Here is a 27,354-nt window from a genome sequence, read left to right as displayed (position 1 = left end):
GACTAGAAAAAAACGAGTTAGTGCGGCTGCCAAGAGGCAAGCAGTAACATGGACTAGCTGAAGAATTTTCTCTACTGGCTTTTTAGAACATGCCAACAATCGCCAGTTTTCTTCTTACGGGCAGCCTTGACATCTAATTTCATACGGTAAACTGTTTTGTTAGAAGTAGCTACCAAAAATGTAATTGTTTCGAATTTTTTTTATTCCATGCATGAAGTTCAGACATTGCAAAAACAAAAAGACTGAATTCCATGCTTCCATTTTCCAACATGTCATCTGAAGTGCGACCAAAATGAAATTAGTGTCATTGTCCCAAATGGGGCTCCCATTAATTACAACTTTAGTGTAATGGTGAGTCGTATATTTAATCGTTTGTTGTTTTTGTTTCTTTGTCCATGACTCTTTCGTTCACTTCTTCTTAGATCGATACCTCGAGCTCACAAATATTGCATCAAATCAATCCGTGTTATCACATTCTTTGGGAAGGGGGGTCCCATGTGTGAACTCCATCGGATCTCCACCCCCTCCCTTTACGGATCCTCAGTGCAGAGCGTCTGGTCTCTGGGGGGGTTAAACGTCACCCGCTAGTAGGAAGCGGTTGTTGTGGCTGAGCTGAGGATGGAGTAGAGAAGAGGCAGTGGAAGGGCAAGAAACACAATGAGACGAAGCCGCGTGCGCGTGTGGGGCGCTCGGACACATCCCGTCTGCGCGGATGGTGCTTTCATCCGGATCTGAAAGCGACCGCGACGTCGTCGCCTTTATGTGCGTGATTACAGCGACGTGCAGTTGATTCGGCATAAGGATGGCGATGCGTTCACGGAACTCCTGCGCGGTGTCACTACCGCGGATTTGTCGACCCGATACTGCCGGAGAGGCTGTTGTGCCACTTCCTCGCCGCTAGACTTGTGGTGAACTGATTCACGCCCGTGATACAAGATACTCTTTGTTATCGTGATATATGCTACGTAGCTGCTAAATGATGTCCACCCGGGCTTCGATTTGTAGCTAAATTGACTCGCGGCGCGTGCTGTGGAGGGGGGAAGTCACGTGACATCGTGGCGTCGTCTGGTGAACTGGTTTAAGAAAAGAAACTACAGGGGGCCGAGGTACCCTCCAAGTGGTATCACCATGGACGATTCTGGCATCATTCGAAGACGAAGGCTCCAGGTAGGAACAGTATTCTTTGAGTTTGTCGTGTTTTTATTTCCCTATGTAACCCATAGGTTAGTGTCTTATTTATTAGCAAGCTAAAACTCGAAAACAACAATTCTTCTATTTTGCCTAATTTAGTGTGCTAGTTTCCCCCTCACACTGACATGCTTCACAAAATGAGGGGATATATCACATAACAGCTTGTCAGTGGTCTACTCTGTTTCTTTTGTAACCTTGATTTTGTTTTAACCTGGCTCAAACGATTCTCTTTTTCCCCCCCTTTCACTGTACTGTAATTTAGCTTTTATACACAGCGTGTGCTCATAACTAATGCAATTGGAAACTAATCATTCTGTAATTGTCAAGGTGTGCTCAAATGCTCAAATTTGGACCCTGCTTTAGCTAGCACGGATAGAGTTTACTAAGACCGTTATGCATCTTATTACAACACGTGTGAAATGTTTACCTATTTGTTGAACCCAACTCCCAACTGTCAATTGATTTCACTACTTTGTCCCATGAGTAGACTTTGATTGGCCCATTTAAGTTACATTTTACTGTACAACAATCAAACTGAAGAACAGCAACACAAATAATGATAAACAGGGAAGCTGTTAAAAATGTAGCACGGTATTTATGTGGAAGTTAGCATGTGGTATAATCGTAGCTTACCAAAGCAGCCATTTCACATGTTAGCCAAAATGCCCTCAGTGGGCTATTAACATTTGTTCCCCCCCTTTTTTTGTTCTCCAAATTACCTTAATCACTATGCTTGTTGATATAACACATTGACACATCTAATTCGTCAAGTTTATTTACATAACTGCTAATGTGACAAAGAAGTCTCAGGGCTTCACAGGTCACAAAAATTGTCAACATCCGCCCGGTGTAGACCACCTATCCAGGCGAGAAAACACTTGTCCCAGGATCGTAGATATAGAACCTGATTTTCCTGTTTAAGTTGGAACACAACGTATTTTAAAACTAATCTACGCACTAGTAAAGTCACAATTACAGTATTTATGTGAAAACAAAGCCATAATAATAATAAAAGAATTATGAAAAACAGTAACATCAAAACATCATATGTTGGTAACTTCGTAAACCAAAGACCGCCTCCAATCAATTAATTCATGGTTGATTTTCCCCAGTGTTAATCCAATTTTCATCCCTAGAAACATGATAATTTATTTTGGGGACAATTGTACATGATACAGTTCAATCTAATCACATTATTACACATTGCATCTTTCGCGGCTTCTAATCCAACCAGATAGCTTTGGCTGCTTTAGTACCACGCAACAAAATGGCCCTCGGCTACACCCTTGTTTACAATTCAGCTTAATTTACTAACACATCCATTTCCCAAGTTGCGACTGTAGGCAGCGCTGTAGAGCAGAGTGGGCGACAAAGCTCTGGTACGAGTTTCAGATGTACATTAAGCCGACTTGAGCCTTGAGCGCTAAAAGCAGCTTAGTCCACATCTTGCCAATGAAGTAGGTTAGTCGATATCTTTGTACACTGGTGACTGGCAGCAAACGCCGCGGTGAGATTCCTTCAAGGTTTTTCCTCTGCCGTGAAATGAATCTAGTAAAGCAGTACAAGCCTATATAGTGCACAACTACTGACGGCCACTTAGCTGCCTCAACATGTATTAATTTACAATTAAAGCACTCTGATGCGCATCGTGCCATCTGCTGCAAAAGACTGCTCATCATTTATAAAATATAGACACGCCGAATTGGACGACTTCCTGTGCGAATGTTGCCCAGTTGGTAATTACTGGGTCTGACTGTAGGTTGGATTAAAGACACAAAATAAAAATAAAAAGTACTAATGATGTTCGTTCTTGTTGATGCATATCCACTGTTTGAAATGTGCTTGATTTGCATGTCACTCAGAGCAGGATGCAGCACAGTGAAGCCATCATACAACCACAGAATCGTTATTGCAGGAACATATTCAGGGTTTTAATGCGTCTCAAGGATGTGGGCAGCCAAGAACTACTGTCAGACGCACGCTAGTCCAAGCACTCACAAACATCATTGGTATGTGTTAGGCCCATACTAAAAACCAAAAAAATATGTTATATATTTGTAATATTATGGGCATTACACTAGTATGTTAATTGCCTGGTAGCTTGCGATTCGATCTGTATCACAATTTATAGGTCACGATTCGATTCCGATTAATCCCGAGACGAATCTATAAGTCAATTATTGTGATTTTTTTTTTTTTTACTTAAATTTAGAAAATACTAATCAATAAACTTGTACATGTACACTGTAAGATTTGTATGAAAATGTACTTCAGACTTATAAACTGTGCTCTGTTGTATTTAACAAACAAGCAAATCAAATTTTAAGACTTAATGTTCCATTAATATAACATTCTTCCATGCTTAAAGTGTGAACCCTAACTCTAATTAAGACATTTTGTTGAATATTTCCATCAAAAATTGATCTTTAAAAATCGGATTCGGCTGCATATTGAATCGATACGAGAATTGTGCACTGTAATATCGCGATATATTGCCGAATCGTTTTTTTTTTAACACCCCTGCAATCTAAGAACAGTTGTAATCTCAGAATTTTTAGAGAATAAAATGCAAAAAAAAAAATCAAATTTATGAGAATAGTTGTAATTTTTTTTAGAATAAATATTTTTTTTTAAACTCAAAATTTACGAGAATAAAGTTGTATTATCGAAAGCATACACCAGTGTTAAAATGAATGTTTAGGATGTTAAGTTACATAGTTGAAAATATTTTTTCCATAGGCTTACCAACTGTGAATAGTGATGTGATTGTGGAAACATTGTGTTGTAATGTAAAAAAATAAATATATATATATATTTTAAATAATATTATGAGAACGAAATCATACAAAACTAATAATGTAAAAATGAATAATGTCTTAATTTAAAAATAAATGAAGTTGTAACTTGTACCTACCTTTGTATCAGAAAAACAACAACTTTTTTTTTTTGTAACCTAAAAATGCTATACTCTGTAATTTCCCCTTTTCCCTTCCATTAATGCTCTAATCCTTTATACATTAGTGAGTTCAAGCTATGCTTGTTTTACTGTGCTTGGACCACTGCACGAGTGTGTTGACGGCCATATGTAGGATATGAAATCGACCAACCGCCAAAGCACCCCCCCACCCACCCACGCTCTCCCTTTTCCACTGAAGTGGTCGATATCAATATCTGAGACAGAGGAGGTCTAAATGTTGAGGATGTGGCACAGTTGTCAGGCCCATTAGCAGGACTAATGGTGGCCTAAGAGCGCTGCGTACCCTCGGGGAGGAAGCGGAAGGGCAGCCTAAAAAGCCCAGAGGCTTAGATGAAGGCGGTGTGGGGGGGTTGAATGGACTTCACATAGCAGATGGGTAGAATTTTGATTTGAGGGTTATGTTTCACTTCTAGCTTCCATAAAGTGGTCTTTATTACGGCTGTTGAGTCAGTAGGGGTTCTCGGTTTACGACGGTCCTAGCATAGCGGTTTCGAGGAACGGCGCACAATGAACTGAAGCGTGACGTCATGTTGCCGCCTTACTTTGTTTTTTGATAAGCTTTCTTGTCAAAAAAAGCCATTTTAGGTCAAATACGTGACAAAAAATCTGTCTGGAGCCGCAAAACATTTAAACATTGCGATGAAGAAAACAGTGATATGTTAGTGTTAGTCTAATGTACTGAAGGGCCCAAGAACTAATTAGAGCTACACAATAACAGAAAAATGTGTCGCATCAATACTTTGAGATTGATTTTCTTCTACTTTTTGTCTTCCTTTTTTATTTTTTTATTCAAGTTTTTCATGCTTTGATTTTCATACATTTTTAGATTTTTTGCCTTTCTGTAAAATTTCTGACATTTTTGGCAATCTTATGGATATGGTAATTTTCTGCCTTTTGTCTTCCTTTTTTTTTTAAAGACAGGTTACGGCTATTTTTTGGACATTTTTTTGCTATACATTTTTGTCAATTCTGTGGACATTTTACTGTCATTTTCGGGATTTCTTTTGTTTTTGGACATTTTATAGTTACTTTTCAAATGTTTTCATTTCTGCCTTTTTGATTCAATTTTCAGATTTTTTTTTGCAATTTCTTGAACATTTTATGGTAATTTTCTGCTTTTCCTCTTCCTATTTGGACATTTTATGGTTACTTTTTAGACATTTTAAGGTAGTTAAAGAAACAAAACTTTCAGGTTACCTTTCATCTCTTTCTGACAACTTAAAAATCTTGACTCTGACATTTTTTAAATATTTAATTATTTTCTATTTAAATCATTAAGTAATTTTAGGAATATTTTATCTAAAAATAAAAAATATGTTTAAAAAAATTCTTATATATATTTTTTTAACCCCTAGGCGTTATTGTGACCATTTTTTGGCTTTTTGTTGGCTCTGACCAAGCCATTTCAAAATAAAATTCTGCCCACGGGTTTTAAAGATCTCCACAGGAGAGGGACTAAAGAGCCACACATGTCTCCAGATCCGCAAGTTGACGACCCCTGAAGACATGCATGCAAAACAACAAGTAAAAGACGGTCAAAGATAAAATCTCAACAAAACAATTTCTCTCCTTTAGGATGTACTGGTGGAGTTGTCTAGTATTGAGATGCGACATTTCCATCTCAACTACTGAAGTGAAGGTTATCGTGCCATCAGTTACGGCAGGTGTCAGGAGGCCTACTTAATACACTGCTCTCGCTCACTCACACACGCAAATCACTGTGTGTGCCTCATCGCTGTCAGGGGGTATGGAGGACACCACACACACACACACAAGCGCACACTGAGAATAATTTGTCCGATATTTTGTTCTGGGCAGTGTGCCCATTTTCAATATGCTAAGCACATGGGGATAAGAGTCACTCCAGAAGAGGCAGCTCACTTCTGTCACACTGCTCTGTTTCCGCTTCATCAAGACGGACTGTAAACAATACTCGGACATCATCTGGTTATTTTGGAGACATCGTTTCTGGTGGTCACAAAAAGCTTCCTTGTGTAGTCCAGAATGTGTATTTTAGTTTAACCCTGGAGAACCCACGGGGTCAAATTTGGCCCCTATAAATTCTGCTCCTCAAATAACAAAGACCTTTTTTTTTTTTACAAATGTAACTTCAAAAGTCCAGAGTGCCACTTTTGACCCCTGCATGGGGCCATCTAGTGGTTGAATATTGCACTTACATGAGCCAGAGTGGTGGTGACAAGATGGCTGGCAAGATGCTGTTTTGTTGAGCTGGAAATCAATCCAAACAAAACCATCTTCTCAGCAAACCATCAGATGGTAAAATTGTGTTTTTTTTTTGTTAATCTATTTCATATCATGTTGCAGAATGCCTAGGAGTATGTTTTATATATATATTTTGATAAATTAGCAATTCTGAGCTAGTTCAAAAAACAAGGGTTAAAATTGAAAAAAAATATATTTTGGTGTTCAGTGAACTTATAGCAGTCATTTAATGTATAATTCATAATTTTCCAAAGAAGAAAAGGGTTCTTGGGTTCTCCAGGGTTAAATGAAGTCTCGTAATACATGTTTGACACTACACGGTTCCAACCTTTGCTCGAAGCTTGGTACTAAGAACTATAGCAGCCCGTATAACCCGGACAAAAAGATATCAAGGGTTGTATTTAAAAATGAATTCAACGGGGAGGTAATAAAAGCGAAGGCCGAACATCCGCTGAAGGCTCTGGTAAGATTCAAAGCAGCAAAGTAGATCTTGAAGTCTGGCGGACCATTCAAGTGAAGAATACACAGTGTGACATTTGCCTTGCAATTGGCTGTCACTTTTTTTTGGCAGCAGAAACAGAACAGAAGCTTTGATTCTGCCCAGAGCGCCGACACAATAACCTTTTTATCTTCCCTCCAGATTCCAGTTAGTGTTCATTCCCTCCTTGGGTTAATATAAACGAAAACACGCTTGAGATTGTTTCATCTGTTAGGCAGAAAAAGTTGTCAAATATTTTGAAGGGTCCTCCCGTAACATCGCAAGGTGACCGAAGAGCAAATGAATTATTTGTAGTTCTTGCACGGATGCTCTGCATAATGCATTCATTTTCCCAAAGATGTAATTGCGTGCGTGCATCTGCGTCTGCAAAATCACACACAATGTCTTTTTTTCTTGATTGTTTTGTCTAAACACATGATTCTTTGTTCATGCTCATAACCAGATTTATGTAAATCAAATTTTCATTTGGAACAACAAATGATGTCCAAGCCTGACCTCAAATTGTGGCCCCCACTCTGACAGTCACCATGTCGCAATAAATTGCTGAGTACTTTTTCCACAAAAAAACAGATAAACATCTTCCTTTTTTATACCCTTAGGAAATAAAAACACATATCTGTACACTACGCGCTGGTTTGGTTAGCATTTAGGCTTGGATGCTGAGAGCTACTAGAGATGCAATTTTCTAACATGAGTGGCCCAAGTCAAAACAAACTCAATGTTCCAAAATATAATACAGCGGTATATCTTAAAACAAGCAAACAACAACAAAAAATACACATATTTAGACAAAAAAAAAGGGGAGGAGAGATTTGATGATAAATATACAAATATTAGAAAATAATTAAAATAATGAAGAAAAAAAGTGACAAAATATTTACTGAAAAATACACAAATATTAGGAAATAATTAAAATAATGAAGAAAAAAAGTGACAAAATATTTACTGAAAAATACATAAATATTAGAAAACAATTAAAATAATGAAGAAAAAAAGTGACAAAATATTTACTGAAAAATACACAAATATTAGAAAATAATAAAAATAATAAAGAAAAAAACGACAAAATATTTACTGAAAAATACACAAATATTAGAAAATAATTAAAATAATGAAGAAAAAAAGTGACAAAATATTTACTGAAAAATACACAAAAATTAGAAAATAATAAAAATAATAAAGAAAAAAATGACAAAATATTTACTGAAAAATACACAAATATTAGGAAATAATTAAAATAATGAAGAAAAAAACGACAAAATATTTACTGAAAAATACACAAATATTAGAAAAAAATAAAAAAAAATAAAAAAAAACTACAAAATATTTACTGAAAAATACACAAATATTAGGAAATAATTAAAATAATGAAGAAAAAAAAGACAAAATATTTACTGCAAAATACACAAATATTAGAAAATAATAAAAATAATAAAGAAAAAAAACGACAAAATATTTACTGAAAAATACACAAATATTAGGAAAAAAATGTAGGGGGAAAATACAAAAAAACATCCATCCATCCAATTGCTGAACCGCTTATCCTCACTTAGTCATACAAAAATATTTGGAAAAGAAAAACATTTAAAATAAACAGAATATTTAAAATAGACAAAAATAGAAGGGGAAAATTATGCAAATGAGAAAATAGAATAAATTCAACACAAAAAATATACAGCAGAAATCATTTAAATTACAGCAAAAATACTAACCAGAAAATACAAATCAACTCACAAATAAAAGAATAAACATACCGGTACTAATATTTAAATACAAACAAATGTTACGTTAAGTATAAAAAAACAAAACATTACAAGAAAATCCAAAAATATTCTTAAATAATACAAAGGTTGTGCAGTGGCTTCTTCCTCTTCTACCGTTCTCAGTTGTTCTTTCTCCATTTGTTTGCTGCTGCGGCACAAATAGAAGTAGCTTGCAGCTGCATGATCTCTGTAACTAGCAAAACAACAACACACACCTGCAAATTCGACTAAAACAACATTTTCTAGTGTCAATATATAAAAAAATAAAGGTCTTACAGTAAAACTTTGATAGACATAAAGTGCTGGTAGAATTTTGCTCATAAGTTATATAAACTTATGAGCACATTTGTCCATTTTTGCTCCTGCGTGACAAACCAAAGCAGAAGCAGAGTTTGTACTTATCTATAAAAGCGTGCACACGCGAGCCTGTTAGATATTTTATGACCATTGTAAGACAGAAGTAACGACTCATTCGACACCAATGTGTAGCTTTTTACCTTCACGCGAGAATTTGTACAAATATTGGCCTTGTTGCTTGTAAATCGCTAGCGAGTAAATAAACACCACCGCTAAATATATAACCGTCACATTTGAGAGTTTTCTTGCAAGTGGCTTAAAATAGCAATGTCAGCTTGGTAAAACCATAAAGCCCTGGTTTGCCTGTTTTTGGTAAATGTGATTTATTTTTTTTATTTATTTTTTTCCCTAGAGCTCAGTATTGTTCATTCGATTTGACATCATCATTGCTCTCCTTTTTTTAAAAAAAAAAAATAATTAAAAAAAATAATAATTAAAAAAAATAATGTTTTTTTCTTTCTCTTTTTTTTTTAAAATATATATACATATATATACACACACATATATATATATATATATATATATATATATATATATATATTTTTTTTTTTGTATGTGGGTGAGCATGTGCATGCGTGTGCGTGCGTGCGTGTGTGTATTCATCAGTTCACCTAAAGCCCATTAAAAAAAAATCCCATACTAATAATATAATATAATAATAAATTGCCAAATGCAGAAACATCAATGTAAGTTATCACGATGTAGTGGCTCTCGCTAACAGGCAGAATTAAGTAACCAGAATTAGGTTAAAAAATTCTATATACGTAGACCACGTTTCTATAAATTTTGATATTTGGTTTTTATTTGAGGCAGATATTTTTTCCATTAAAATGTGATTTATGAGGAGGTTAGACCATTGGTCGATATTCAGAGTTTGTTTATTTTTCCAGTTAACAAGAATTGTTTTTTTTTGCGATAGTAAGGGCTACAAGTGTAAATGTGATTTATTTTGATTTATTGTTTCATGTTTTTTTCTTCTCTGTTTTTTCATTTTGATTTCACATGTACATCCTAATCACCAATCAATGCAAAGCAAAAATTCTTGTAATGTATTGTCCCATTTGCATACATTTTTTTTCACTTTTTGTTCAATCCGAGATCCATTTTACAAAAAGAAAACAGTTTTTGGACTTGCCAAGGTTGTCATAGTCCTGCGAACTAAAATGAGAGCGAACAACATGGCGACATCACGTACCGTAGCTGCCTACTGGGCACACAAAAAGAGGGAGCAGGTGTTGGGGTTTTATCCATTAGCTACCCCTGACACCCCATATCTAAACACACACACACACACACACACACACACACACACACACACACACACACACATTAGCACATGCTGTCTGAGTCACTCTGGCCAAGCTTACTTCCTCTTGATGATGTAACTCATTAGCCATCCCAGGAAAAGCGCCCCGTGATGGGTGAAGTCATTCTCATTTAAAAAAAAAAAAGAAGAAAAAGAAAAGAAAAAGATGACAATTCTACAAAGGCACCAGATGATGTTTGTCATAAATATTTAAAGTCAAATTACGGAATTGACTAGTATTTATTCTGGAGCTTTCCCTAATGTTATTAAATGATGTTTTTAAATCTGCTGCGATTCACATAACATGAGAGGTGTCCTGGCTTGACTGCCACTATTATAGAAAGTTGGCAATCCTGGGTTGTCATGGCAACCTGGTCTCCTAACTTACAAGCGATTTTGAACATATGCTACATATTGTTATTTTAAAAAGAACCCCGACTGTAATGACAAGTTTGCTCTATATTATTTATTTGGTTGTTACTAACATAACTATGATATTCGTTTTTCAAAAATCATTTCTAGTTGAATCCATTTTGTAGAAACGTAATTTAATTTAATTATTGACATCGCTTCGCATTCGAGCAATGCGAAACGACTATAAAGAAAGCAATGTAAGCCTCCGTCGCGTTCCTAAAGAGACAATCAAAACTCTTGAACGCGTCCGGTGAATGACAAGAGGACGGTGCGGGCGAGGGTGACTCTCCCGATCACATGTTCTTTAGGAACGCTGCGAGGCTTTACCTTGCTTTCTTTATAAGCGTTTCGCATTGCTCGGCAGAGAGCCGGCCGCCATTTTATGTCACTACGCACGGAATGTATCAAATTGGAAATTATTTTCGAAAAATGAATCTCAAGAGTTATGTTAGTAAGTAACAAACAAGTCGGGGTTCCTTTTTAACGCATGTCATATCAGACATGTAAAAGTTAATGTCACTTTATAATATAACATTTTTTGTGCCTTCAGATATTCACTCCATACGGGTCTTGTTTACAGAGCTGCTATTCTCATTACAAGACATACAAATGACGTTAAAGGTCAAATGTATTGATCTGCTTTTTTTTTTTTCAGGAGAGCTCAGTATTGTTCATTCGATTTGACATCATTATTGCGCTCCTTTTTTTAAAAAAACAAATAAATTAAAAAAAATTTAATAAATGTTTTTTTTTTTTTAAATATATATACATATATATACACATACACACATATATATATATATAGATATATATATTTTTTTTTTGTATGTGTATGTGCGTGTGTGCGTGCGAGCGTGTGTGTATTAAATGTATTGATCTGCTGACGTCAACATAATTGACGCTTTTTCATTTTGTCCACAAGCCTTCGAGGCTGTTAAGACAGGCCTTTATTAATTCTTGATTTGTTTTTGTTTTTTCGCAAGATGTATGACATGATGAGGATGAAGCTCAAATTAAATCTTGGAGCAGAAGGTGAAGAATGTGACTTTTTTTTGTGGGTGCGATTACCTCAACCCTTTGAGGTTTAACAATAATCATCCGTTCTGCTTGCAGCCTTTAGCTTTGCAAAGTATTTCTGATTGCAATGTTTATTTAATGATCCTTTCAGGCTGCTGTTATTTAAGATCAAGGAGTAATGGGTGGGGTGGGGGGGGGGGGGCGGGGGTTGTGCTGTCTCGCGGTGCCAAACTGAAACTGGTTGGGTTTGGTTTTTGCAGGCGCGCGGTGAGATTGTTTTGATGTGAGAGCTCCAGCTGTCAAGTCGCGTTTCATCAGCTCGCCTTTGTTGCTGTTTTCGGGACGCTTATGTTTGTATTACAAAGATAAAGGGTTTGACGCACAGAAGGGAAATGAATCGAGGGCAGCTCAAATAATCAGACAGAAGAAGAGTATTTACTTTTGGGACGTCATTAGTCGCCTCACAGTTGTTGATTTTTCGACATCTGACCTTAACGTTGTTAGTGCGAGCAAACTCATTGGATAATCTGACAAGAGATATGTAAGCCAATCTTTCCAACTCTGAGTCTAATAGACTCAAATTGGCAACGGATGGCGCAACGAAGCACAGTGGAGCGGGTGCGTCCCACTTGATCTTAATCACATCAGCGTCCTCGCTGCTGTGTCCCGTCGTCATAAAATGAGCAGAAACCGTTTTAAAATTGACTTTTGCTTCACTCGACCTGCCGTTTCCCGTCACTCAGAAAGCCCCCGAGCGTTGACGAGGTCGGGCCGTTGCGCCGCTCATTGGATTAGCGGCGTAATCGCAAACCTGGCCGTGGCTGATTCACATCCAACATCACGACTATCAACTCGGATGAGTTTGATTTGATAGGGTGATCTGTTGTTTAGTGGGGCGATAGTCCTTGTCGGAGAAAGATCTAGTAGTCCAGTTTCATGAAAAAAAAAAAGGACCTAACCATTATATAATGCTCTAGGAAGTGCGCCATTTTGTAGTGCTTTTGTAGTTTGACTGTGTCGTGAGTATAGGTTGCCTCCTACAGTGAAAATAGAATCTTCACACCCCGGCTCAATTGCCTTTTTTTGTGATGTATAAAAATTTGTGCTGTCACTATCGAATATTCTTTTGAATCAATTATTCAATCGATTAATCAACTAATCGGATTCATTTAAATTGTGCATTTCCCCTGATTAATGTTTATTAACCAGTGATTGGTGTTTATTTCGTACTTTGTATTTGTATAGTGATAAATAAAAATAAAGAGAGGGGATATTGATGTTGTACTTTGTTACTGGTTCGGTCATTGTTTTCCAAAGTAGAATATTTGCTTTTTTTTATTTATTTTTTATTAAACACAGAAGATAATCAGTCTTTTTTCATGAACTACAGAAATCAGTGAACAATTACTGTTGATATGCTGAAACTAGAGGATTTGGGCCATTTTAAATAAAAAAAAAATGGCTCCAAGCGATTACTCAATTATTATCCCATTTGCTCCCAAAAACGTATAAAAATGTTCAATTTTAAATATTGCCATGGTCCTAAAAACATATTTATACGTTTTTTAAAAGGTTTTTTTTATGCTACAGCATACAGAAGGCTTTGATGAAGCCTCTGAACTGAAGAGAACGCTTAAAGCAATGGTAGTAATTACAAAAACGGCCATTAGGTGGTAGCAGAGTATAAGAGATCAGCCATGTTGCAATAAGCTCTTTTCCCTAGTGTTTGAAACAGATTTGTGAATATTCGAAATTTAGCTATATTATAATGCTAAATGCTGTGAAACAGAAACAGATAGAAATACAGTAAGCAAAATCAGTCAAAATCCAGTAAGACGGCCGGGAGCGAAGGGGGTTGCTTCAGTGAAAATGGCTGGGAGTGAATGAGTTAAAATAGTTGTCGATTAATTTGGTAATCGATTACTTGTGGATTAATCAATTAATTTTGAAAGCCCGAATAAAAATGATACCAAGATAAATCATTTTAAAACCTTTTCCAGTTAGTGTGACCTATCACCTGTACAACGGAAATTCACTTTTTAAGAAAATATTTTCGAGTGGGGAAGTAATAATGAACAACACAAATGAGAGTTTGCGAGTTTGTGTGTTTTGTAATAGGTTCATTTATGAAAGTTTTTTCTTGATGTAAACACAAGAGGACGAACACTTTCATGTAAAAATGGCTCAAATTAGAACCCCCCTCATTTTTCCAAAAGTTAAATATTAGCCTATAAGTTATGGTAATTATGTCAATATAATTGCTTGAACCCACTTCAGTCTGTAAATGAGCTGCTGCTCGATTTGAATAAACGAATGCAGTATTTTTATTTATTTTTTTATGGACTCATTAGCACACTTAATATTTCAATCATGCCTTTGTCGCCAGAAGCATTTTACCATAGATGATAATGAACTGATTAAAAAAAAAAATCTAATGTGCATCTTTTTTTTCCCCCCCTCTTTGTCGCCAGAAGGATCTTCCACTGCCACGGAAAAGTAGCAGGTATGTTCTTTTCTTATTTTTACACTCAAATTAGTATTGTACATTTTTTTACGGCACACATGATACTGCCTACTATTATATTTCACTTAGCGTTGCTGCCATGGAAATTCAAGAGCAGACAAACGGGGAGGAGGCATGGTCAGGGCTTTATTTAGAGGTCATTGCCAGAAGGACCGCAAGGCCACTTGAGGCCCTGATGTGTAATTTGAGTCTTAAAAGCCGTTCATTATGCGACACGTTGGCCATTTAGTACACCTATAATCGTTTGCAAATACGCCAGTGTAATTAAAAAATGGAGTGGATAGGCCTGATGATATAAATATGGATAATACATATACTGATTTTGCTTCAGAATCACTAATCAGCATATGTGACATTTTTGCAGTTTAAATCTACTAATTATTTAAACTCCAAACACCTTTATGGAAACTAATCTTTTAGAGCCAAAGAGAAAAAGAGCCACCATGTTGAAATTCAGAAATCAGCGAGGGAGATTCTTTTTTTTTTTTTTTTTAATGAAGGGATTAACAAACTTTCCCTTGAAATGCCACATTTAAAGCCAGAGATTAACTTTCTGCGACAGCTTCGCAAAAGCAGGATAACAGCGATAGAGATGTGGACTCCGCACAGGTGGATTTCGTCATGTGAATTTCAAGCTCCTGGAATCCTCTTCTGCTCCATTCAGAAACGAAAAAATCATTCTGACAAAGCTGATTAAAATGCCTCCAAAAGACACATAGGAAAACTGGAAATGATCATGATGAACGTTTAAAGTCGAATGTTTTAAGGTTGCACAATCACACGCGTAAAAAAAACCCCAAAAAAACGTCAGATCAAATTTGAAGGTCGAACTATCATCTTCGGCAGAAGTTAAATCATGACGAGAACGAACATGATAGGATTAACTGCATGTGGTTGCTTTTTTATCATGACTTCATCTATCCACTTACCCACAGTGGACCTAAAAGTCTGCACACCCCTGTTTGAATGCCAGCCTTTTGTGATATTAAAAAAAAAAAAAAAAAATAGAGTGTGACCTATAATCTGTATTTACTAAACTGAAAAATAAATCATGACTGTAAGTAAAAATAGCAAACTAAGCTAATGTGCTTGCAAATTCTGTGCACACCATGTTAGGACTCGGGTTGTGGCTGTGTTGAGGATGAATTAATCATATTCAAACGCATGCTAAATAGAGGTTAGCACACACCTGCTATCATTTAAAGTTCCTCCGATTAATCCCAAGTCAAGTTCAGAAGCTTTTCCTCCATCCATTCTAAATTTTCACCTCAATTTTATTTACATAACCAATAGCGCTTTCACAACAGCTGTAGGTGTAACAAAGCGCTATACACAAAACATAAGATAATAATTAAACACGCATATTAAATAACCAATTTATTCTTCGTCAATCAATATACAACATAGCGTATTTTTTTTTATTTACAATTAAATTGTCATAACTTAACATTACTTAAAATGATGGGTGTCAGGCGATTCAAATTTGTAATCATAATTAATCGCATGACTTCAATAGTTATCTCACGATTAATCGCAAATTTTATATCTGTTCTAAATGTACAAAAAAAATGTTTTCATGCTCTTGTGTGTAAAACAAATAAAAATGTTAAACTAATAGAAATATGGCTGCATCTTTTAGTCACTAATACAGTCATTTCATAATAATTCATAAAATTTAGTTAAAATTAGAAAGATGTGTGATATTGATTTGTGTTGAGGTCATTATCTGCCACTAGATGGCATAATTGCATTTGTAAGACGTTGATGACAGCTCAGTGCATTTTTCTTTTTATATTAAGAGCCATCTAATCTTTAACATGAAGTAACTTGAGAAATTCTGCATATTTTTAAATTATGAAATAGAACTTGACCCCAGTCACCACATATTTATTAAATTTATTACTGCTAAATTTTGACATGGACGCGTCTGCTGCGTTGCGACTGGAATTCCCCCAGTACAGGCTAATCGCGCATTTAAAAATTTTGTGGCATTAAAAGAACTTTAAATTAACTCAAAATTAATGCACTCATTTTGTTTTGTTTTTTTGCTTTGACTTGCGAGCACAAACTTGAGATATGAGCGCTGTATGGTAAATTAAATTTACTTGACATTACAATAAGCAGCACTTGGGCTAATAATGAGCAATTCTTTTTTTTTTTTTAAAGAGAGCATTCATTTGAGACAAATGTGACAATAGTTGTTTAATTATTTTAAAGGAACTATAAATCAACTCAAAATTAACACAGTCATTTTGACACCCCTACTTAAAACATTGCTCGCATTATGACAAAATGTTTTTATGAATGGGGACAGTTGTTCCCTGTAAGAAATGAAATTGACATTATTTTCAACGGTACACTGGTTTCTCTAAATTCCACCAAATCAGAAGTCAACCAGCATTCCCACAATGTTCAACTTTAGAAATCCCAACTGTAATTTTCTCCAGCATGTGCATGTGCTGTCCATGGTTCTGAAATCCATTGTGGAGCCGTCACGCCTCTTTGTACTTGTCGCTGAGAGATGGATTTGAGTTCCCTGCTGCTGGATTGCAGCCTCAAACATTGAGACCAAATTGACTGCGTGTCTTTTGTTTGCTAAAAAAAAAAGAAGCTGACTTGAAAAACAAAGCCAGATATGGGGGTGGGGGGGGTGTGTTGTAAATCCCCTGAATATGCTTATTATTATTTGGTGTGTGGAAATCAATTAAATCTTTCTTGAAATCATTGCAGCCCACAGCCATGAATGCATTTTATTTCTGCTCCCTTGTTATCCGTCTGCTTATCATATAAACTGTAGAAGCAATTGAGGATGTGTGATTTTGAATGCATGGCTAAATACGTTCCGTACGTGTGCGCGCGCGTGTTTTGTTTAATTGTCTTAGTATTCTGCGTACACCTTGAGGGCAGAGGTGCTGTCTGGCAACAAGAGAGCCCGTCGGTGCGCATCTCAATGCATGAGTAATTACGACCACACTTCACTTTTACTTCCTGATTGTTGCGCGTGTGTGTATGCGTGTGTGTGTGTGTGTGCACGTCCTTGGCCTGCTGCTGTTATGTCCGTGACCTTTGACTCCCAGCATATGTCACAGCGGGAAATAAGGAAGAAAAAGCTCACTTGGGTCATCCGAAGGGTGGAGCTCAAGTGTCACTTTATGAGAGAGTATATGCAATAATTGAGCTATAAAAAAAATAAAAAAAATTCCGACTTGCCGTCTTCATCATATCATGACAGCCACCCTTCTCCATGACCACCATCCGCCTCCATCTCTTCCCCACCATGTTTATTTCATCCATTCCCACTCCTACATTAGAGACGACATCCATTATTCAATTAGTCCACTCGGCACCACTGTGTAACTGTCGCCCCGCGTCAGCTTGAACGCTTGCTAGGTTTGTTTAAGCTCAAAAGGGGGAGGCATCGCAGTGTGTGTGTGTGTGTGTACATACCTCACACACTCACACAACAATGATGCCTCCCTTAGTGGCGGACTGCTGAGCCGCTCCTGCGTCATGTAGGACAGAGGCAATAGCAGAAGCTCATCCAATCGGACATTTTTTGCGAGGTGCCTTGAAATATGAGTGACCCGATTTGTTTGCTTTGACTTGTGAGTGCAAACATGAACTATATGAAATACATCAACCCCTTTCACAACAAATGGCAAGGTGGCTGATTATATTCTTCAAAAGAGGTTTCAAGGTGTTTATTGCCACTCTCATCTGAATGTTAGTCAAATTAAACATAAAAAAAAACAAGAGAATTACATCTGCTACCTAAATGCTAACATACAATGGGAAAACTCCATCAGCTAAAAATTGGAGACCTATGTGGCAGTGTTGTCACCCTTTAACCCCATAAAGCCTGAACCATGAGATATTTGATAGAAAATTCTGATTCTTTCTAGTGTTTATTGGTCCTTTTGAACAAACATTTTTTTTTAATCAACTATGGAAGAGTATTAGGGTCAGTGAAGAGAGAGAACAAAGTTTGGCAGCACATTGACTTTATTCTCAGAATTCTTCCTTTCAAGTCAGAATTCATGACTTTAGAATTCTTTAAAGTGAGAATTCTGCCTTTAATATCAGGATTCTGATTTTAGAGTCAGAATTCTGAGAATAAAGTGAGAATTCTGCCTTTTTTTCCTCAGAATTTTGACTTCATTAGTGCTACTATTATTCTCACTTAAAGTGAGAATTCTGAGAATAAAGTCGGAATTCTCACTTTAAAGTCAACATTGTGACAATTCTGACTTTAAAGTGAGAATTCTGAGATTAAAGACTTTAAAGTCAGAATTCAGAAAATAAAGTGAGAATCCTGCCAAACTTTTTTTTCTCTCTCTCTTCACTGCCCCTAATCCTCTTCCGTAATACTTCTACGTATGACTATTGATTTGTGTCATATTTGATACATCCGGTAACAATGCTTTTAACTCGTACATTTATAACCGTAAAAAAATATATTATAATAAACAGATATATCAAACATATTAGTATTTAAAAAACTCTGAAAGAACATTTCCCACTATTATTAAGTGTAAGTGTCCATCAACTGGGTGATACTGCCCTCTAATGGATTATCCGTGCAATGCATGTGTCAGATCATATACGTCAGGGTTTTATATTCTACTCATGAAATAGAGGGCTCAAAATGTCTTGTATTTATTAAATATTATACATTTGGCGTTGCAACAGATATCTGAACACTGCAATAGAGGTAGACAGAGCAAATAACAATACTCAAAGGCATATTTATTACTTTTAAGGGTGGTCAGATGGTTTGAGATTACATATTCGCTTAGATTTGATTCTGCAAAAAAAAAACACAACAGGCAAAAAAGTAACTACAAATAAATAACGTTTTTAAAGGCTTCAATAATACAGTATAAAAACACTTAATATAAAATAATGATTGAAACTTATAGTATTGCATCATGACTATACAGGTCCGTGCTGGTTCTTGCAGGACCACCATCTAAAAAGGCTTAATGTAGGACTCAGGTATTCTTAATCCTCTGTGAAGAATGACTATTGAAGAGAGGAATGAGGCAAAAACTGTTGAATTTAACTTTGTAGAGTATCATTTTATAGAGTTCTGTTTGTACTCATTAAAAACTAAATTTGGGTTGTTTTTGTCTTGAGGGGGCAACAAAGCATTATTGAAATTTTCATTGATTTAAATAGGGATACGTGATTCTAGATCCCAGCGTCCCAGAGTCAAAAGCATGGAAAAGGAACAAATTAAACGTGTATTTCAAGGCGACATTTCAATACTCTTGGCTTGTAATTACGGCAGTGATTGCTTTACGCTTTGAATTTGACGCAGTGCTGCAAATTATTATTATGTGTCTTCAAGGTCCTGTTGGGAAAAAAAAGTGGCTTCAAATGAAACATGAGGCTCATAAGATTTATTCATATTGACAAATATGACTATAACCACATTGTAATAATGGTAGACATCAGGCTACACAAGCAATTTAGCTTTTTTAATACATGTCCAATTCATCTTCTTGCAAGAAAGTGAAATATTGACTCCCGCCAGGCGTTCCGTTTATTTAAAAAAAAAAAAAAAAAGCGCCACCCTGCTTTCCTTGTGCCAGCAAGTCAAATTGTGCACAATAACACGTGCGCCCCCACTGAACCCCCCTCGGCCGCCCAGCACCCCGCCCGCCCCGCGCTGTCTGTGCTCAAATTAGTCTCCGCTCGGCTGCTCCGTCATGTCTCCACCGCCTCTCTCTCTCTCTCCCCCCCCCTCCTCCTCACGTCTAGCTCTCTCATCTTTTCGATAGTGTTTGGGCCCCCCTCCCTTACCCCCTTCCCGCCCTTTCTCTTCTCGTCTGTCGATCTGCCCCCCCCCCCCCCCCTCCCTTCTCATCTCTTCGCGGTTTGGCGCACACAATCCAGGGGATGCAGCCCTCCGCGCTCTTAAAACTCTTGTCTCTTGCCTGCCTCACATCTTCGAATCTTCCACTTGTGATGTGTGTGCGTGTTGAACTGACATGTGGGCTGTAGCGGTTGCCTCTTGACTGGCTCCGTGCGAGTGTGTGCGTGCGTGCGTGCGCGTGTGGAGGCTCAGCTGCGCTCATGTTCACCTGCCAACACAGCCTCCGCTGCTAGCGACATGTTTCGACGCACGAAAAGGTAACGACGTGTGCCTGTTTTGCTTCCTCGCTCTCGTTAGCATTTAGCTTGCTGCGTGAAGTCTGTGAGTGTGCGTGTTTTATTTCCGGGTGATATTTCCATTGTCCCTGCCAGCTATCGTGTTGTCTCACAGTTGTCTCCATTTAGCTCCAACAATATGGTGTGGTGTGTGTGTGTGTGTGTTTTAACAATCACATGTCTCTGTGTGATAAATATAACACAATAATATGGACAACAATTCAGTTGCGTTGTAGTCAAGATGTATACGTGTGTGTGTGTGTGTAGTATTGCTTACTTTCATTTGAGTTTTAAATAAAAACAATTAATACAATTTAAATTGATATCATAATGTAGTAGAATAACATTTTCAAATTGGATAATTTGGAAAATAACTGCTTAATTTCGGTCAGTCGGTTGAAAATTAAAAAAAATAATAATAACAAAAAATTATATATACAGTATATATATATAATAAAAGTTCACTACTTAAGAAGTGCATTCCACATTTAAATATCATTGTTCCATGAAATCTCAAATGTTGACGTGATAAAGCCTCAGATTTGTTTGCATTATTGGTCTCTTGTTGTGATTGGATTTATGACTTACGTGACCTTTGTTTACGCCACACTAGCGTTTTTTTTTGTTGTCAAGTTATGGTAGTAAACACTTGAGACTGCTAGTCAGTGTTTCGTAACAACTCTTAATTGAAACAGATGAATAAACTGTTTTTCCGAAACATATGTCGAATAAATCTGGTGTTGTTTATCGTCATAAACATTAATTTATTGCTTGTGTTTGTAAAAACAAAAAAAAATCACATATTAAATCGCAATTCCCATAATAGAAATGGGGCGGGGTTGCGATTGGGGGAGTTTTTTTTCTTCAAAATTGTTAATCCGACCGTCTCACTCTTTATCAATAACAGCTCAGAAGATTGACTCATTTGCTCACAAAAACGTATAAATACGTTCTATTTTAAATATTAGCAGTGTCCCAAAGACATATTTATAGGTTTTTTTTCCACCCATGTTTTTTAATGTTAGAGCGTACAGAAGACTTTGATGCGGCCTCTGAACTGCAAAGAATGGTTGAAGCAATGGTAATTATTACAAAAATGGCCAGCAGGTGGCAGCAGAGTATAAGAGATCAACCAGGGCCATGTTGCAAAAAAAGCTTTCCCCCCCACAGTTTAAAACAGATTTGTGAATCACGATGAAGCTATATTCTAATGCTAATTCTGTGGGCCTTGCAAAATCAGTCAAAATCCAGTAAAACAGCCGGGAGCGAAGGGGATTGCTTCAGTGAAAATGGCTGGGAGTGAATGCGTTAGCAGTTGTTTAGAACGTGAGCAGTTTCAATGTTGGTTCAATTTCAGTTTTTGCAGCGGTATGTGGTTTAAGCTCAAGGTCAAAGGTATGCTCGGCTGTGTGTTTGTGTTTGTGTGTGTGTGAGTGAGAAAAGAGCAGTGGCATTATGAAGTAAAGGCATTATTGGCATTGTCCAGGGAGTGCTTATGTAGCGGAGAGCCAACAGTGGGCAGCGCAGTGCTGAGAGTGCCGTCTGCCTGGCACCAATCCCGGCCTTTTCCTCTCCATCGACACCACTCGCTCTTTTCTTCCCCCCTTCTCCCTGCGCCTCCATTGTTGTTGCCTCTCCTCGGCTCGAGGCGTTCATTCCTGTCCCTCAAGTGCACCATCTGTCGCCTATCTTCCCGTTTCCTCGCCTCTCTAATGGATGTTTTGCTAGAGAAGGTCTACTTTGTGTGTTTGCTGTGGAATGATAAACATCTCAGAGGGGACGTTTTTCTTCATTACACAAACCGAGAAGTAAAGTAAAGTAGGGTACACACATACACAGATTTTTTTACGTCCCATTTTTTTTTTTTATGTGAGAGACTCCACATGTGATTAGAACAAAATGAGCATGTTCATTCTAAACATACATAAATTAAAGGGGTGCTTAAACACTTATATCTCAAATCATCTTTCCCCATTGAAATGAATAGGGATGCCATTAATCGGTACCAGCCTACCCCAAAAAATAATAAAAGTTTTTTAATGAGAAAAATAGCACTCCATGGTATTATACTTTATAGAAGTGGCAACTTTCAGGGACATGTTCAAAAAGCGCACTCGTGGAATGTTTTTAATGTCTCAATTAGAAAAAATCGATTTGGCAATATATTGTGATATTACAGGGCGCAATTCTCAAATCGATTAGATATGCGGCCGAATCGATTTTTAAACATCAATTTTTTATGGGAGTATTCAACAAAACGTCTTACTTAGGGTTAGGATTCACACATTAAGCATGGAAGAATGTTATATTAATGGACCATTAAGCCTTAAAATTTTATTTCAGTGCTGTTTAAACATGACAACCTGTTTGTTAAATGCAGTGGCTCAGTTATAAGCCTGAAGTTTCAGATAAATAAATACATTTTCATACAAATCTTACAGTGTACATGTAGAAGTTTACTGATGAGTATTTTCAAAATTTGAGTGAAAAAATAAATAAATCGCAATTATTAATTTAAAGATTCATATCGGGATTAATCTGTATCGAATCGTGTCCTATGAATCGTGATACGAATCGAATCGCCAGGTGCTAGGCCATTCACACCCCTAATTAATATATTCCTTTGATTATTGGTATATTGTCTGTCTACATATTTTGCAGCACTGTTTGTGCTCAGATATCCATTCTTAAAGGTTAACAACCTCCACATTGATGTTGTGTAATTCTTCATGTTTACTTTGACCGTAACCTTTAGCTGAGCATGGCAGTAAACAGCCCAATTTTTTGCAAAGTCAAAGCAAAAATAAATAAATAAATAATTTTGGACACATTTTCCCTATGCTTATGCGATTGCGCAAAAGATTTGCAAACAGTATCAAACTGATACAAACTTTCATTTGGTCTTTGAATATGCATTGTTGGATTAAACAAGTGGTCACAATTTAAAACTCCAGGTTAATACATGTGCTAATTGAACCTCAAGAAATGTTTTTTTTTTTTGGTAGCAGGGTAGTGCCATTATGGAACAATCTCAGTAGTGACAATAAATAAAAATATAAAATGAAACTTAAATTTAAAAAGTGACATATTATGTGTTATTTGTTTTTTTTTTATACAGTTCTTAGTTGTAACTAGGGGTGTGAATTGCCGAGTACCTGGCGATTCGATTCGTATCACGATTCGATACCGATTAATCCGATTATTTTTATTTTTTTTCTAAAATTTAGAAAATACTAATCAGTAAACGTGTACATGTACACTGTAAGATTTGTATGAAAATGTATTTATTTATCTGAAAATTCAGGCTTATAACTGAGCCACTGCATTTAACAAACAGGTTGCAGTCTGTTTCATGTCTGACCAGCACTGAAATAAAATATTAAGGCTTAATGTTCCATTATTATAATATTCTTCCATGCTTAATGTGTGAATCCTAACCCTAAGTAAGACATTTTGTTGAATATTCCCGTAAAAAAAATATGTTTAAAAAATCGATTCGGCCGCATATCGAATCGATTCAAGAATTGCGCGCTGTAATATCACGATATATTGCCGAATCGATTTTTTCGAACACCCCTAGGTTTAACTAAAGTTGTGGCCACTGAGCGTATAAAAAAATATTGTCCGCGAGTCCCGACAAGCTGCCTAAGCTCCTCAAGTAAACACATCATGAAGAAGAGAAGAGAAGTAATGGAAAGATGGCAGACAGATGGTGGACTTCAGGGACAGAAATATGGAGGAGATAAAACAACAATGGAAGCATAGGGAGCAGAGGGGGGGGGGGGAATAATGAGTCACATTAAGGTAGAGGGGAAACTGAAGAACAGGGACCCCTGCAAATCTCACGCTGTTAAATAAAGGTTTTATTAGGGAATTCAAATATTCACTTGCCGACAATAATTGAAGAAAAAAAATGCAATGAATGTTATAGCAAATCATCCTGTGTGTCTTTTTGTGTGTGCATTAAATTCCAAGCTCGTCTCATCGCTGCCAAGACGTTGCAGACTTAGACCAAATTGTCTCGTCACCCTGCTTGAAAGGGGATTAACACAGTCAATAGGGTTCACCGCCAGGCCACCGCCAATGTCTGTGCAAAAAAAAAAAAAAAAACATCTCATCTGAATCCAATTTTTGGCTTCTCGGATATTTCAGATCAGGCTAACTTTGCCATCCTTAAAGAGCGTAATAAGGATGTTTTCCTGGCTGCTGGTGGGAGAATGCTGCCAAACCAAACAGGGAAAAGAAAAGAGCAAACAACAGCCAGGGGAGAGAGAATGAGAGCTAGAGTGAGGTGGGATAAAAGGCAGAGCCGCAGGTGATGTCTCAGCCTACATTTAAGAGAAGCCCACCGAGGTTAACCGGACCCAGGACGAAAGCCTTGAAGTCATCCAGTCTGTCTGCTTGCTTGGCCCCATCCTTCCCGCGTCCGTCTTCCTGCCATTCCAATGGGCTTTGCTTGTTGACACCATCTCAAAAGGAGATGGACTGTATATCAGGTGCGGTCCAAATTGATTCGTGACCACCGTTGTGCTCAGGTTGTCTATGAAATGACAGTCTTGTTATATATATATAATAATATTTTGCGCTTTATGCAAAATCAATGTTCAGCTCAGGTGTAATGTTGTGAATTGCTGAGCGGATCGATGATGTAATGGATCAGATCCGCAAAAAAACAAAATCTTGTTCAGTCCAGGGACATTCTTATTCTTATTTGTTTCGGGGGTAGATTCACCGTATTTTCCGTGTAATTTAATTTTTATCAGAGTTTTTAGGATACTTTTTGGAGGTTTAATTGTTTTCATCTTTTCTCCAATGAATTTCAGTACATTCATCCGATTGGATTGGTGATAGATAGCCAGTAGTGGTGTGCCCAAAAAATCTATTCTCATAAGAATCGCGATTCTCATTTAATACAATTCAGAATCGATTTTAAAAGTCCCAAAATCGATTTTATTAAAATTATTTTATACTGTCTTGCCTTTGTCTGTGTGTGCCTTTATTTGGAGCACTGTTCATGTTGTACCCGATTTGACCAATTAGGGTCTAATTCACTGTTAAGTAAATCCGATTGGATTAGTAATAGCCAGTAGTGGTGTGCCAAAAAATTGATTCTCATAAGAATCGCGATTCTCATTTTTATACGATTCAAAATCGATTTTATTTAAATTATTTTATACTGTCTTGCCTTTGTCTGTGTGTGCCTTTATTGGGAGCGCTGTTCATGTTGTGCCCAATTTGGCCACTTAGGGGCAGTGTGGTTCCACGCGGTCTAATACACTGTTAAGTTGTAGCCACATTAGAGAGTAGAAGGAAAAAGTCACGATCAAGTTATTCCAATAAAAGTTGTTTTTTTGTCAGCGCGGAGCCGTTCTTTTGAGTGATAAAAGTGCCGCGAGTAGCGCGCTAATCAGCATTAGCGAGTCAGACTGGAGTAGATCATTACAATTCCTTGCATATCTATAGATTGAAGCAAAAATCATTGTCAATCAAATCATTTAGAATCAAAAATCGTTCCTAATCGAAAATCGATTCTGAATCGAATCGTGAGACATTCCCACCCCTAATAGCCAGGTTCTTGTTTTGTTTTGTCGGTGATTGGCTTCAAATGCTTAAATGCTTTACTTGAATGCATGTACACATTTTTTCTGCTGGGCAAAATTATTATTATTATTATTATTATTATTATTATTTTGTTATTTTTTTGCTGATTGTGACTCTTTTTCCACATAATAAAAACTTATTTTTTTGGGGGGGGGGGTGTCTCATGTTTTAGGTTGTTATAGTGGACGCCAAGATAATATTTAACATGAACATCATGCAAATCAACTTGTGATCGTGATCGGTTAGTTCAGATCCAATCAAGGACCAGAAGTGTGGACTTAACCAAAATGATGCGTTTTGTTGGTTTACACGCAAACATGTCATGTCCACTGCAACGGGTTCATTTAATTGGAATTAGGCACGTGGACCTACATTGTAATTCCCGCCATTAGCTGCCTGTTTTTTTTTTTTTGCAGTGATATTCAATTCCGTCACGTCTGTAGTTAGCAACTAGCAAGTTTACAGTATATCGCATGGCTGCTCTCCTAAATCAAGCAGCTGCACTGATGTAGCCGAGCCCAGCATTAAACATGGAAACTTCTTTCCGTCTTCCGGCTCCTGTTGTTTGTACCGTGACAGCACCATCTGTTGTTGACTGGTGTTCAGGCTGACCCCAAGCATAACACAGTGTTTCTCTTTTGATAGTTTCACACAGACACACACATGCGATGCAGATGCCGCTGTCAGCCAGTACACTTAATTATTCGTTAACGTGGAATTTTGGCAACTTGCTATTTATCACTTTCTGTGTTTGATTATTCCATGTCAGTTTTTTTTTTACTTGCTAAGTAAACAAACTGGCATTCACTTTATAATGATTTACCAGAAGGCGCACCCGCACACTTGAATGAGGCCGAATATTAAAAGCCAAATGGAAAAATCTGCCTTTAACTAAAGCTACATAAAAAATATACACTGCCGCTTAAAAGTTTGTCACTTAAAAATATCTTCTTCTTTTTTTTAAATAAAAAAAGCTCTTATTTCTATACGGCATTTGTGATTCATGTATTGTAGTTCCACTATATAATGGGAGATGTTTCTAATATTTTGTAACTAATTTGTTAACTCATTCACTGCCATTGACGGCTATAGACGTCAAAAATTTATTTGAACTATTTCTATTAGTTTAACATTTTTTTCCACTTTTGTTAACAAGAGCATGAAAACCTAGAATTCTTTTTATTGTGCATTTAGAGCAGATATAAAATTTGTGATTAATAGTGAGTTAACTAGTGAAGTCATGTGATTAATTACGGTTCAAAAAAATAATCGCCTGACGTCCCTCATTTTTAATAATAATTTTTTTCTAGACTCTAGAAAAAAAATGTT

General features: G+C 36.7%; 1 protein-coding gene and 1 long non-coding RNA gene across 4 annotated transcripts in view; one reads left to right on the top strand and one right to left on the bottom strand.

Annotated features, from left to right (window-relative positions):
- Window positions 1-486: 486 nt before the first annotated feature.
- LOC144054707 (microtubule-associated serine/threonine-protein kinase 1-like) overlaps window positions 487-27,354 on the top strand; it is a 75,271-nt gene continuing 48,403 nt past the window's right edge. The window contains exons 1-2 of one of the 3 annotated variants that reach the window (XM_077569925.1): window positions 487-1,167; window positions 14,222-14,250. In XM_077569925.1, the coding sequence (XP_077426051.1) occupies window positions 1,129-1,167; window positions 14,222-14,250 (68 nt within the window). In that variant the 5' untranslated portion in view covers window positions 487-1,128. Of the gene's footprint in view, window positions 1,168-14,218; window positions 14,251-20,147; window positions 20,407-27,354 lie in introns of those variants that run through there. The other 2 variants (XM_077569924.1, XM_077569926.1) reach the window with 2 other exon arrangements.
- On the bottom strand, window positions 24,267-25,425 carry LOC144055377 (uncharacterized). Its single transcript, XR_013294854.1, has 2 exons — window positions 24,774-25,425; window positions 24,267-24,511 (listed from the first exon to the last, which is right to left on the bottom strand). It is a non-coding gene; the product is annotated as an uncharacterized LOC144055377 (long non-coding RNA).

This window comes from Vanacampus margaritifer, chromosome 7 (genome assembly GCF_051991255.1).
Source record: "Vanacampus margaritifer isolate UIUO_Vmar chromosome 7, RoL_Vmar_1.0, whole genome shotgun sequence".
NCBI lineage: Eukaryota > Metazoa > Chordata > Actinopteri > Syngnathiformes > Syngnathidae > Vanacampus > Vanacampus margaritifer.
The sequence above is the reverse complement of the archived record's forward strand: the minus strand, read 5'-3'. Positions and strand labels throughout refer to the sequence as shown.